The sequence below is a fragment of the Apteryx mantelli genome, chromosome 2 (assembly GCF_036417845.1).
Source record: "Apteryx mantelli isolate bAptMan1 chromosome 2, bAptMan1.hap1, whole genome shotgun sequence".
In the NCBI taxonomy this organism is placed as follows: Eukaryota; Metazoa; Chordata; class Aves; order Apterygiformes; family Apterygidae; genus Apteryx; species Apteryx mantelli.
In genome coordinates this window covers 114339585-114353914 of record NC_089979.1, presented here as the reverse complement: position 1 = coordinate 114353914, position 14330 = coordinate 114339585, and the positions used below count along the sequence as shown (strand labels likewise).

At 35.4% G+C, this 14330-nt stretch overlaps 1 protein-coding gene across 3 annotated transcripts in view; it reads left to right on the top strand.

Annotated features, from left to right (window-relative positions):
* SEPTIN7 (septin 7) overlaps window positions 1–14330 on the top strand; it is a 65914-nt gene that overhangs the window by 36374 nt on the left and 15210 nt on the right. For all 3 annotated transcript variants that reach the window (XM_013948146.2, XM_067291260.1, XM_013948148.2), the window contains exons 2-6: window positions 562–668; window positions 7345–7445; window positions 8040–8174; window positions 11996–12113; window positions 13980–14072. In XM_013948146.2, coding sequence (XP_013803600.2) covers window positions 562–668; window positions 7345–7445; window positions 8040–8174; window positions 11996–12113; window positions 13980–14072 — 554 coding nt within the window. The remainder of the gene's footprint in view (window positions 1–561; window positions 669–7344; window positions 7446–8039; window positions 8175–11995; window positions 12114–13979; window positions 14073–14330) is intronic.

Below are 14330 nucleotides of genomic sequence, written 5' to 3'. Positions count from 1 at the left end.
GGAAATAACGTCTCCAGATCTTTTAGCCAGGCTGCCTTATTGTTGCTTATAAACAGATTACCAAAAAACAAACAAAAAATCCAATCCCTTCCACTGGCCCAACAAAAAAAATAATTTCCATGCAAACCATGTAATTTTGGAACTTCATTTTAGCTCTTGTGGGTTTAGTAATTGGACCAAAATAATCTTGATATTTCTCTCCCTCCACCCTTTACAGGTAAGACCTTCAAATAATACTTGAAGTAAAGGAGAGCATCATGATAGAAAGTAGTACTAGCTAGTTTATAAAGTTTCATGTGGATAATATCTTCTTGGTGTATCCTAAATTCTGAACTGAAAAATGAATGTCTGTAGAATCCATCAGTGATGATTAGATTTTCTTCTGTATAAAATATTCAGGTTTTACCTTAAAATTGAAAATGATTATAGGTTCTGGAAACCTCAGGAGGTAGAGAATATTTTAAAGTGCTACATTTTAAGACTATTTGAAATATAGATTTAAAATACTTATACTATGTGTGATACTTCTGGTTTTACTGAAACTATTTTGTTTTCTTCTAGGTGAATCTGGACTGGGAAAATCAACATTAATCAACTCATTATTCTTAACAGAATTGTATTCCCCGGAGTATCCAGGTCCTTCACACAGAATTAAAAAGACTGTACAGGTATGTGGGGGGGAAAAACTACAGTTTTAATAATATAACTTGCAGTTTAGTAACATAGGCAATACAGTTGCAACAGAAGTACATTTGTTTAAATAAGTTCAGCCATAATTTGAAACTCTAAGAAATATTCAGTAAGTGTCATTAGTGTACGTTAACTACTCAAAACTTTAGTGTTGCGGAACTTGTAGCCTGTTGAAGTATGGGACCCCTGCAGTAAGGTACTTTGTATGCTGCCTGTGTTCTAGAAAAATCACGTGGATGCAGTCCTGTTAGAAAATGGATGTTTTAGTATCAGTTAAACTGTTGAGAATTTCTGTAGGAATACTTAAATGTGCACCAAAATCTCTTGACTGTTTGAGGCAGGCTTTTAGAAAGTTTCCTTTTAAAGGAATTGACACAAGTGCAAAGACCTATTGTATAAAGGTGTATGACAACCTTCTGCAACCTGGATCTGTTTTTACCTATTACAAATTGTTATTCTGAAATTTATCTGGGACTAGGGTGAGACTGGCTGACTTGAAGTGCTAGATTTACATATGCAAAGAAAGTGTTACCATGACTGCATGACAAACTGTAATATTAAAGTCAAAGCCTGAAAAAATGAACATGATCTATTAATTTGTATACTGTTTTGCTGATGATCAATTTTATTTTCTCAAGAAAAATAGCATGCTTTTTGTATTACAAAAAGATTACTTAAATACTAACAAATAGTTAAATATCCTCTTCTTAGTGTTGTGGATAGTATAGGAAATCACTGCTTTTTAGTGGGATATTTTTCTGCCTCCACAGTTGAGCAACTGAATAAGATAATGTGAGCTCTGTTCATCTCTCTTGATGCAACTCTGACACTTTTTAAACTCTTGCTGAAGGTAGCCTGTGATAATCTAATTTTATACTGATGTGGACCAAGGGGTGCTCACAACTGCTGCCCTTGTCCTACAGAGTTTCTCCAACTGTGAAACGTGGCTGAGTCTCAGATCACCTCAACTGTTGGAAGTAATTGTGTCCTTATAAAGTTGTTATAAAGTGATTAGGCAGCATTATGTTTGAGTTAGTAAGTACTCCAGACATTAAGCAGTAGCTTTAAAACTTGATGCTTTTTCTAATTCAATAGAATTGAATAACTCTGCTCCAGTGCTGTGATCTACTGACTTCAGCGGGTTTTTTGGGGGGAGAGAGGGGATTATTTTATTATGCAATCTTAGCACCTTGGGTAATTACCAAAGAGCCAAAAAGTTATGCTGTTATTTAAGGCGGTTAAATTAAATAGCTTGTCAGCTAGTTCAACATCAGTCTTGAGAATTCTAATGCAAAGTGTGTTTGTTGCAGAACATCAAGTTTTTTATTTTGAAGAAAACTTTTGGAAATCCTGATTTGACCATATATTTAAGTTTCTCTAAGATTTGATCATGTGTGTTAGGCTAGTTTATCAGTTTGGTAGAAAACCACTACAAAATGGAGTTTAATGCCTCTGTTAACAAGTTTTTGACTTATTTGAATTAAGAGCATTGCATTTATGTACCTTTTTCAGAGAGATGTGAAGTGGGATGGAAGAGGTATGCAAATAATTAAGCTCTGGTCTAAGACACTTTCTAATGCAAGATGGTGAAGCTCTATGAACAGTGGAAGAACTCTGTAAAAGAGTAACTTGTTCTTTTTTAGTGGAAGAGAGATTTACTGTGACTTCATTATTGTTGATTAAACACTGATAGCTGAAGCTAAACCAATTCAGGTTATGTTCACTTACCTAAATTCTGCTTTAAGTAACTTAAGGTGTGTTGGATGCCCTGTCATTGGAAGATTTTTAATTGGGAAAAATCATAGGAAGAAACTGAATAAAAACTAACAAAAAAAGTTACAGGACACCTTTTAAAGATAACCCCATCCATCCATCCCTGGCTACAGGTGGTTTGGTGAGAGGAAAACTAAACTAAAATTGTGTATGTGTTGGTTTTCGAATCTGAGTTATACTCTTGCATCTGGTAGGTAGCAAGATTAGATGATCTAACCATCCTGAACTTTTGAATTCTTCAGAGAAGATGTGGGGTGTTTTTTGTTTTGTTTTTTATTAATTTACTAGTTGAAGCAGGGTGGGGGGGGAACTGCACACTTTCCAGGAAGCTTTATTTGATTTTTAGGCATTTAAAGCTGAAACAAAAATAGGAACTTGAACAGGGACATGACTGAAAAGCCTTTAAAATTTTCTCCCCTTCCCCTATGTGGTTGAAGGCCTGGAGGGTCATGGAGAGTTAGCTGAAATTGTTTTCAGTAGTGAATTAGGGTCTATTATGATTTAGCAAATAATGTGACTGGAATAAAGTATATTTAAAGGCCACTCCTCCCTTAGGGGATCATTGCTTGCTTTATCTAGCAAGGCTATTTCTTTTTTTGTTCAAATAAACTTCTAGTGCAACTTTACTTTGCTTTACTTTCAGCTACTTCTTGTGATGACTGAAAAATCAGTAAGCATAGCATTCTATATTGGAAACTAAAACTGTCTTTCAGTGTCAATGTCTAAGTGAGGATAAATCTGTTTCCTGCCGCAACCTTGAAAATTGCATGTGCTAGCAACTGTGGCTGATGTGCATGTGATTCCAGTCAAATATAAAATCAAAGAATTAACAGTGAGAGCCACTGTTTGGATCCATGGGATTCCGTGGGAGCACTAGTACTCTGTGCTAGTGTAAACCTTTTGAAGTTGAAATTCAGGACATTAAGGTTTTTCTGCAGTTGATCTATCCTTAGCTACTTTGTACCTAAGTTGTTCATTGTTTACATGGATTGGAACAATCCTTGAGAGAAGAGTACAAATTTTTGGTGTGCTGTCAGTGACCTGTGTTATAGCAGACCTGTGGTAAAACTGTAGTGATACTAAAAGATATAATGGTGACCTATTCATTTTTTTTAAAAGACACAATTGAGACAGACCACTACAGTATCCTAAAATCTTGGTGGTAATAATTCCCTACTCTTAATATAATGGGAACCATTTATTGATCTTTAATTGTGTAATAAAGATGGAAGAATGCATCCATTCCACTTGGATAATTACAAACTGTGGCATGGGCAATGCTTGAAAACAGCAGAAGTTTAATGTTGTTTTATGATCTTTTGTATTCATTTCATGGAAAAAATAGAAAAGCAGTTGATAGTAAATAACTTGATGTCAGATGAATTCAAAGGAAACTTCTTCAGAAATGATGAGGTATGAAATATGTTTTCTCTGATCATTATTTAACTATCTGACATGGAGTATGGTAAAGGATTGTTTAATCCATTAAAAGTGGTCAAGCTACAACATATGTAACTTCACAGAATTCTGTGTAGTACTGCAAAATAGACCAGTGTGACCCAGTTAACTGGAGTGCATGGGAAAATGGCCATTTGGAATAGAGTTTTTACAAAACTTTAAATTCCAAGACTTGAACTAATGTTTTCCATGAATCCCTTGGGAATACTTGTAAAACCAGATGATAGGATGCAGTTGGAGTCTTAAGTATGAATGATACTAGTTTACAGTGATTCTTCTGGATCTTTTCCAGATGTTGCTGCTTTCTGCCTCTTTGACCATGTATGGACATACTCATTTAGGTCACAATAGAAAAATAACTTTACAGAGGCTTTGTGGCAGGTTCTTCATCTAATGTTTCTTATCAGCTGTCTCTCCCTTACAGTATGTAGTGGATATGGTCTGACTATCCACAACCCAGATATAGGGCATTGAATTTGACCCACTAATATTTCCTGTTCTGTAGGTAATGGAAGACCCTGCTCTGATAGCAAGATACCTACATGAATTTATGAAAAGCATTATTTTTGTGGAAAATAAATAAATAATTATACACACACACACACACACACACACAAAATATATATAAAATCTCACCTAGACACACTGAGTAAGATATTAGTACTGTCTGCAGAGATACAGTTCCTGTAGCCCGTTTGTCAGAAGTTGACTTCATGAATTTAGTCATGCTTAAATTTTGCAAGCATACAGAATCAAGGAAAATGTTTGGTGTGGCAATTCTAAGAATCTCCTGACCTTCCTTTGTCATTGTTATAAATATGCATTCAAGATAAATTTTTAATTTATTCTTTGTAAAAGCATTCTACTGTGAGTGCCTAGTTACTTAATGGTTCTTGGGGGGAATTTTTGTGCTGGCGAATAAGGCTGATACCTTGTAGCACTTGGCAAAAGTAGAAATGTTAACATTATCATCTGTAGTACTTTGAAAGCGTTTTGGCTTCTTATACTCTAAGAGAACTTGGTTATATTGAGGGCTGTGTGTTTACTAATACAAGATAGCAAAAAGAATTCAAGGAATCAGAAGTTAATCTCCTTCATGCTAAAGCTTGTGAATAGTAAACTCTTGGCTGAGTTGACCGTGCGGCTGGGGATTACTGTCCTGAGTTCTGGCATCAACTGTGTACAACAAAATTTTTCTGTAGAACTTCTGAGGAAAAAAAATACATTCACCAAATAATGACAACTAAAGTTTAAAAAATGTTTAATGTATTCCCAGGTTCTCACTGCTTTGGGCTGGACGCTTGTGGAAGGTTAGATGTTGTATAGTTAGTGGAAGGGTAACTTGGGATGTTGTCTTAGCCTGTTGGCTTAAAAAAAAGGGCTTTTTAACTTTGCAGTTAGGCCTTCTTGAGTAGGAGGTTGGACTAGCTGGCCTTGAAGTCCATTCCACTGTAATTAGCATCCTGAGAGCCCAATGTTGGAGGGGGCTCTTGTTTTATCAAGATGTTTTACTGATGTTTTCTTACCTTTTTGTTGGCTGAGGAACCAGCTCATGAAGACTGCATGCTGTAGACAGCCATGGTATTGCTGAATTCATTTGTTGAGACCCAGGAGCAAAATGGATTGATCTGGCTTGGCACATAGGGACAGTGGGATTCTTACTGATGAGTAGGAAAAAATAGCAGATTGATTCTACATATTCAGAGGTTACACAGGGACCTTTCTCAGCAGGGGTTTCTATTTTCTGTGTTTCTGTGTATCCTCTTTTGAATTAAAATCAGTGTTTTACTTGTGCAGGAGGTGTTTAATTTGACTTTCTACAGAGCGTTCATTCACCTTGTAGATTTAAGTTGCATTGTATAACCAGTGATTGCAATGTGTTTGCAACATTTTTCAGGTGTGGTTGGGAGATGGTCTGTTTCAGCTGTATAATTAGGTATGTGCAAGCAGTTGAGCAGCACTGACACAATCTCCCTGAAACCTGTAAGAGCTGGTCAAGAGACCATCCAGATAGGACTTTCTGTCCAAGTTTCTACTCTCTCTAAAAGTTCATCACTGAATGTTATTGCAGATGTTCACTCAAAGTTATATTTGAATTTCTTTTCTCTCCCTATTTGGGGATCAAGACACTTAAGATTGACAGTTGGTGATTTGGCAAAAATGTCTGCATGTTCATTTTTGTGTGGCCATTTACTGTTTTGAATAAGTGGCTTGCCTGGTTGATACTGATATTCACAACCTCTTAATTTTTGGCTGTGTTTCTTGAATGCATATCTAGAAAAGTGTCACTAGTAATTTAATAGAAATTGTCTTAGTATCAGAAAAACTGTGATTAAATGTGTGAGCAATTTGGAAAGAGTCAAAATGCTGACTTGAATTTGTCATTTCCTATGGTTGTGGATGAGACTGACTGGTAACACTGTGGTTATAGCTATGTGCGTGTATGTGTTTTGTTTTGGACTGAGTGATACTTTCTCAGGCAGATACACCTGCCATTGGCATTATTCATAATTATTGAGATATTAGTACCCCATTTGGGGGAAGGAAGGGAAAGAAGTCCACTTGCTGTTTAGCCTAAATTTGTAGGATCTGTTTCATGATATGCTTAATGCAAACTGGCTCTGAACTGTATAATGCAGATTGGGTGGTCACAACTGGAGGCATGCCATTCCCACAGCCGGATCCTGCGTTGTACCTTGTGCTGGTGCAGTTGTCTTGTGAGTCAATTTTCCATCAGGCGCTGGAGCTAACAGAAAACCAATCTGTCCTTGTCACAGGAGATCTAGCTGTAGCACAAAAGGGAGGAGTGAGTGGCAGGGAGAGCTGCATTGCTTGGGTGCAGATTGCAGTGAGATTGTGTTACCTTCCAATCTTAATGTGTTTATAACAGGAAGACATCACTTTCTAGGATTCCCTTTCCCAGGCATTATACTAACTGAGGACAAATAAATACATTCTTAAAAAAAAAAAAAAATCAAGACTAGAAATGTAGTGCTTAAAGTGGTGGTGGTGTTTAAAAAGGATCTTTTTATTTAAAGTGACCCAAAATAGTAATTTTGGTAAGTATTATGCCTGGACTATCAGAATATCTGGATATTTCAGAATACTTGTTTTTATATTAGCATCGATTTTGTTGATTAGGATTTTCCTGTTTCAACAAGAGTTAAAATATGAAGGCACATTATATACCTAGACAGGTTCTTTTATCACTGATTTTCATTTAAAGAATGACCCATTTTTTAATGTAAAAATTTAATTAATATCAAAATAATTGGGATTTCATATGCGAAGGAAGCAACCAGAACCCTTGTGAAACAGAAGGGTTGGCTGTTCTGTGTAAGATTTCTTATTCATTAAATGCTTTTCCCGGTGTTAAAAATAAGTGACTAAATTGCTAAACACTTAATCTTACTTATTTTACAGGTTGAGCAGTCAAAAGTTTTAATCAAAGAAGGGGGTGTGCAGTTATTACTTACAATAGTTGACACACCAGGGTTTGGCGATGCTGTGGATAATAGTAATTGGTAAGAAAACTTTTTTGTATGTTTTCTCAAAAATATTTTGGATTGTATTTTTTTTGATTTATTTAACACCTTGTGATGTTTTTTAAATGCACACTTTGATCTTCAGTTTAAGCCTTGATGCCTTCAGACTTGTGTTTTTCTTTAAGGTTAAAACTTTGAGTACTGTAGTTCTGATCGCATTTTAATCAAATTATAATAGCAATTGGCTTCTCTCTAACTACCTTTAAAGTGAATGGAGTATTTAGCTCTGTGTTATCAACACTCCTAATATACTGAGCCTACTTATATGCTTCACAAGATTTGACCAGTAAAGCATATTCCTCTGGTTACTGTTCTTAAGTGTTCTATTTAATGCTATTACAATAAAGGTAATTGTTTGAAAGGCTTTTTTCAGTGATCTCGTAGATAGTAACTTAGAGCTATGTAACTTGATTGTATGTTGAAGAGCTCATCGCTTAAAATATGCCTCATTGAATTCTCTTAATTTAAAGAAAAAGTCATGGGGGAAATACTGTGCATCTATTTCTTAGCAAAGTCAGACTTTTTTACATAATTGATATAACGTACAGATTTTTATTTGTGTAACCTCTGCAGTTGGCAGCCTGTTATCGACTACATTGACAGTAAATTTGAGGACTACCTGAATGCAGAATCTCGAGTGAACAGACGTCAGATGCCAGATAATAGAGTGCAGTGTTGTTTATACTTCATTGCTCCATCAGGACATGGGTTAGTATTAGTGTGTTTAATGTTCCCTTTCTCTGTCTTTATCTCACATGAACATCCAAACTTTGCCATTCTTAATCACGCAAAGCTCTAGATAGGATTTTCTTAATGGCCTGCAGATCATGTTTAATTTTGAAGATGAGCTTACTTTGGCTTGTCAAACATAAGCAAGCCAGGCTAGTAATAAGTTAGAATACCAGAGAACATGATAACACATAAATTACATAGTAAGAAAAATGATCCTGGTGCTTGTGAACAGTTGTGTATTTTTAATTGCTTCAATACTATTTATATGATGAATTTGTCTTTTGTTCAAATACTCATGTTTAAAATTGAACTGTAGAAGTTGGCTCATAGTTCAAGCAATGGGATTTTTCCTTTTGATCCTCTCTCCCTCCCTCTGAGTTTAAAAATAAATTGAAGATGGGAAGTTTCATATATCTTTAGTATTAAAACAGTCTTTAATACACCTGGCGCTTAATCCTTTGTCTAGTGAGTTTAAAATTCCAGTATGGATGTTCTGCACTTTTTTCCCAGCTATTATGCAATCTTCTACCCACTTCTCATTTTTTAACTTGATCAGACTTCTATCTAGTGGTAGAGTGAGAGAACTGCATTTCCAGTACATATTAGATGCAGGTTGTATTATATCTGAAATTGGTTGCTTAGCATTTTATCATGGTATTATAGTTAATTAAAGTTGTCAGAGGCACTTTAATGTATACCTTGATAACTAGAAAGAGGGTAAGATAAGTAGCCTTATACAAACTCTTCTATCGTGTATACCAAAAGCAGCAAAAACTACTTGAAGGAAATAAAGGAACTCTAAGGAATGTTCCTCAGGCAGCGGAGAATGTCAGCTATTACATTCAGTTTCTGTAGCTGGCATCATATGGCTTCTAATAATCATTCTGAACTAGCCAGTGACTTCTAAAATTTGGAAAGAAATCAGCTTTTTGAGGGTGTTGGAGAAAGCTTTTTCTTATGTGAACTTGTCTTAATTATTTGACCTTTCTGTCTCAAGTAATAGTGATTTTTTTTTGTGTGTGTGTATCAGCTTACATGTTTATAGGATAGTCGATTTTAAATGCAAACATTTGAATTCTTGGTAGATACTGTTTTATTACTTGTGCCAAATTATAATATTGTTTAAGTAAAGGGAAAATGATGCATTCCTTGTTACTCTCAAAAATTTTTGAGAGTAACAGCTTTTAGATTTTTCAAAAAACATTTGTCTTTTTTTTTCTCCTTATTTTATCCATTAAAACTTTTTAACCAGTGGGAGATGCAGGTTGTTTAAAAGGAAAAATGAAAGTAATGCTTCAGACAAACAAATTGGGTTTTGGCCACTATTATTTGTGAGTTTAAAAGCTAGAAAGGTATACTCTTTACAATGGTATTTCATATTATTCTTGAAAAAAAGTGTAAAGCTGAGATAGGTTTTAATAATGTCTTTCAATTACTGGAGTAAATGATTGGAATCCTCATTTAATTGAGGAAACAAACTGAGTACCAAGAAAATTGGTGCTTCTGTTTGCATTCATTTCCTTTTGCATATTGTCTTCTCTGAAAAAATATTACTCACTTCCTACCTGTTTTTTGTGGTGGTGCTGTCTCCCAGCAGGTTTCCTGCACAGACAGCAATCCCTGTAACCCCTTGAGTGGATTACTCTTCACTTTTAATAGGGCATGATTCGGTTTACTGTGAGCTTGCTTTTGTTTGCCTCTATGACTCAATACGTATGTGAAAAACAGCTTGCTGCAATTTGTCAAGAATAAAAGTTGCAAGTTAAGTCCTTCCACCTAAAGGCATCCTACCATTTTTACTTGGCATCCTCACAGAGGTCTTAACTAATGAGTTAGGTGTGTGGCTTTTTTCGTGGGGGGAGGAGGGTGTTTAGAAGAAGAAGAAAAAAAGAAGGGGAAAGCCTTCTAGGTGAGTCAATGGGATGATATGAGCTGCTAGTTCTTTCTGCAAGTTCAGGATCTTACCTAAGAGTTTCCTGCTTCAGTCTCTGCACTTCAAACTTAGGTGCTTGGCTTGAGCGCTGCTGCAGTTCTGAACTGCTGCTGTGGTACTTGCCCCTCAAACTGATGCTGATATAGGTTGCTTTTGAAGTGAGGATAGAGAAAGCATGTTAAGGTAAATGGGTAGCCAAACCAACACTTTTAAATTAATGTGCATTAATGTTAGCAATTTAATGGAAATGTTTTGTGAAGCTGAAAAATTCAGTGGCCAGTAGAAAATGTTAAAGTGCAGTTAAATACATTTTCCTTAACAGGAAAAAGAGGTTAGGCTTTTTGTGTATTTATAAATCATTGAGAAGTTCCAATTCCTGCTAGGACTTCAGAATGCTGTAGTCATCATTAGCACATCTGGATTTCATAGCACTGGAAAACTCGGTATTTGTTTGTGGGAAGAAACAACTTCTCCTTTTCACAGACAAAGATTACAAGGTGACTTGGAATGTGTAATCTTCCTGTTGTGAGAATCAAGCTTGTTACTTATGTGTGAAGTAAATTCCATAAATTTGGTCTTGGAGGAGCTATTTGTGTGACTGCCAGTCTTGCTTCATTAGTTTTTTAAAAACCTTAACGTGAAAGCTCAATGTGCTGGAACTGGCTGGATTTATCTTGATGAACATGGAAGCCTGCATTGCCCTTGGCAGCATATCTGCCCCATGTCCTGAGATTCTCTGAAATAGGTCTGCCTAAATCTATTTTTGATAGATTTTTCTTTAACAGTACAAGAATTGAAGGGGGTTTGTTTGTTTTCTGTCAGGGGCCTGAAAAATACAGTAGGAAAATGAGGAGTGTCACCACTTTAGTGACACTAATATTACTATGAAACTTGTAAGTGAATTGTCTCATCTTGAAAAATATTTCATTTAGAAGCACTACTACTTTGCAGCATCTCCCTAATGCTATTTGCAGTCACATGTTGTGTGCCTCTGTTTAGGAGGAGAAGCTAAGTTTGAGAAATAAATGGATCTGTTCTTAGTGTTCCATGTAACATACCATTAACAACTTTGGTTACTTTTCAATCCTTTTTTTTTTTTTTTTTAAATGGGAAATAATTTTGCTTAAATTCTTTAAGTGAATCCTTTAGGGCCAACAAACATGCTATAATTCTAGAGCATTAATGTATCATAATCTGTGGCTTTACTTTAGCAAGCAGGGGAAGTTGACCGCTTGGCACACATTAGTGGTGCTTGTGCACCCGTAAGGTGGGTAGTTTTGTGGGGGGGGGGGGGGGGGTGTTTTTTTTTTTAAGTAACATGTTTGACTTTTGTCATCCACTTTTCTAATGGTCTTTTGTGCACAGTAACTTAGAGATGAGATGATACTTTTATATGCAAACTACAGAGTTAACTGTCTTCAACAGTTTAATGTATAAAAAGAACTTGCAGCTCACTTTCAGAAAAGAGCATACAAATAAACATGACTTTCAGAAAGTGAAACCCATGTATGTGAGCAGAGCATGATTCACAATCATAAACTCTTACCAATCAGATTTTAAATGAGAACATCTTCCAGTTGGTGACATAACTCTCCTATGAAGGTAGTACCCTTATCACTTGCTTAAATGAGTGTAATTTCAGCTAGCAGAAATCTCTTGACTGCTAGCAACTTTAACTTATTACTCTAATATTATAGTGCTTGAGGATTTCCTACACCAGTTGCAGGTAGTCTTTTGAATTTCATTCAACCATTTGTCACTCATAAGTCAGCATCTTAAGACTAGTTGTCAAGACAAATCTTGACTCATTTGTATGTTCTTGATTAATTAATATAAATTGCAAGACTTTAATACTGTCTTTCAGACTTAAACCTTTGGATATAGAGTTTATGAAGCGCCTGCATGAAAAAGTGAATATCATTCCACTTATTGCCAAAGCAGACACACTTACACCTGAGGAATGCCAACAGTTTAAAAAACAGGTGAGTTAAAAGATTAATATTTACAACATGGGATAGTTCAGTAAGTTGGTCCCTATGGAAATGGTGAGATTTAACTTCTCATATGCTAAGTTTAAACCCTGAAGCAACAACTTGAGACAGCAAAGCTAAGTAATTTATATCTCTAGATTTAATTACATTTCTTGGTGAAATAATCTTGCTCCTTTTCCTCAGGGGAAGAGGTTTTAAGTGTAGTATGATTCTTGACAATTGAAGTATTTCATTGCTGAAGATAAAAATCAGTAAGGGAGAAGGGAACATTTGACATTTAGGTGCATTACAAAAATGGTAAAAAAAAGGATATTTAACAGTACTATTCATTGTATTAAGGCATTCACTTTCATGTTGGTATGCTATATTTACTAAAGATGCATCAGGCACCAGATGAGTAACAGTATACCTGCCATTTGGTATTACACTGTAAAACAATTTTTGCAATGCACTTTAAAGATAGTGAGAGAATTGTAACATTGGTGTGAATGAAATGTTTTATTCTCTGTATTTGTAGAATAAACTTGGTATTGATTTTTTCCAAGTGGTTTATGTTTTATTTCAACTGTGTGATCAAAGTAGAACACTTAGTTCTTTCCTGTATTTTAGGATGGGGAGAAGGAGGACACAAAGCAGGACAAGACAAGACATGAAGTTTGCTTTATTGAACCGTGTCCAGTCCTAGTTTAAAAGCACACATTCTGAAAAGAAAATGGCATTAGGAGATGCTGTGTGCAAAGCTGTTGGTTTAAGACTGAAAATGAAATGATATTTTCTACCTTGGAGAAATTTAGGCAAGATGCTTTAGACCTGAAGTCCCCTTTGGTTGCATTCCATGTTTTTTGATCTAATTTAATATAGAGGAAAAAGAGGACAGAAGGCAGAATATTTATTAATACGTTTGCAGCTTTATCAACAAGTTGACATTACGTAGGGCAGACTTTCTCAAATCAAACTTTTAAAATAAGTTGTTGCATGAATTGTGAACTTACCTTCTTTCCAAGTTTGCAAACCCATAAAGCAAAAATAATCCCCAAGGCACTGCAGTGTAGCTGTCAGCTAAATCATCTCATTTTTTTTTTCCATTCTAAAATTCTGGAAAACTAATCAGACTTGTTTTAAAAGTAACCTTCAGACAAGTCAGAAACCAAAACAGTAACAGGCTTATTTTCGATGGCACTGTCAGTTATTCTTAAATTTTCATTGGTGTCCGCAAATATTTTTCAAAAAAACCTTGTAGCTAGAGTCAGTCCATCCATCACAAGCTCTACTGAAATAGGCAGGTGATCCTGCTGCAAGCTATTGATGCTCAGGTGAGCCAGAAACAAAAGAACAGAAGTGACAGCAGTAGCTATTGCAGGAATTCAAAGAGCTGAAGTATGCCTGCAATTACATATTCAAATCCTTTTTTCTTTTCTTAAAAGAAAAAAGTATTCAATTGCTAGCCTAGTTTGGATCTAAGTTGTGTTGTGTTATTTTTTGCATGTGCAGGTGGAATACGTCATGAGTGTAAATCTCCCTGTTCACTTAGCTGTAGAAAAATGATTTGTTTTTGCTACGTTGTATAGGTGGGTAGTCCTTTAAGTGCAGATCAGCTTGAAGTATTCTGTTAGCTGTGAGGTGCCTGACTCTGATCCTGTTGTACTGGCTAAGGAGTAATGGTCATGTTGTTAATCCCTTGAAATAGCCAGCTGGTGTTAACCATGTGAGCAAGTTCTATGATGCAACTTAGTCACCTTAAAATGCAAAGAGTTTACAAGTGAAACAGAAGAAGTATCAGATTGCAGCAAAAAATAAATTGAGTTACTACAAAGTATGAAGTCCTCAAATAATTGAATAATACATTTTTGTTTTTAGATAATGAAAGAAATCCAAGAACACAAAATTAAAATATATGAATTTCCAGAAACAGATGATGAAGAAGAAAATAAGATTGTTAAAAAGATAAAGGTAACTAATTTTATTTTGAGCTGTTTGCTCCAGGATAATTTTCCTTTGACTTGGGGCAGAGGGGAAGTGAAAAACATTGTCTTTATTGAAGAGTCCACCAAAATTTTTTTGAAGATCGAATCAGATGTAAGGCTGTTTTAAGAGTCACTGTTCCTCAGCTGAGGGAATGAAGTAACCTGTCTGAGAAGATAGTCATTAAGTCTATTAATGGCTAAAATTCAGAATGAAAACACTAGATCACATATTCATTAATAAACT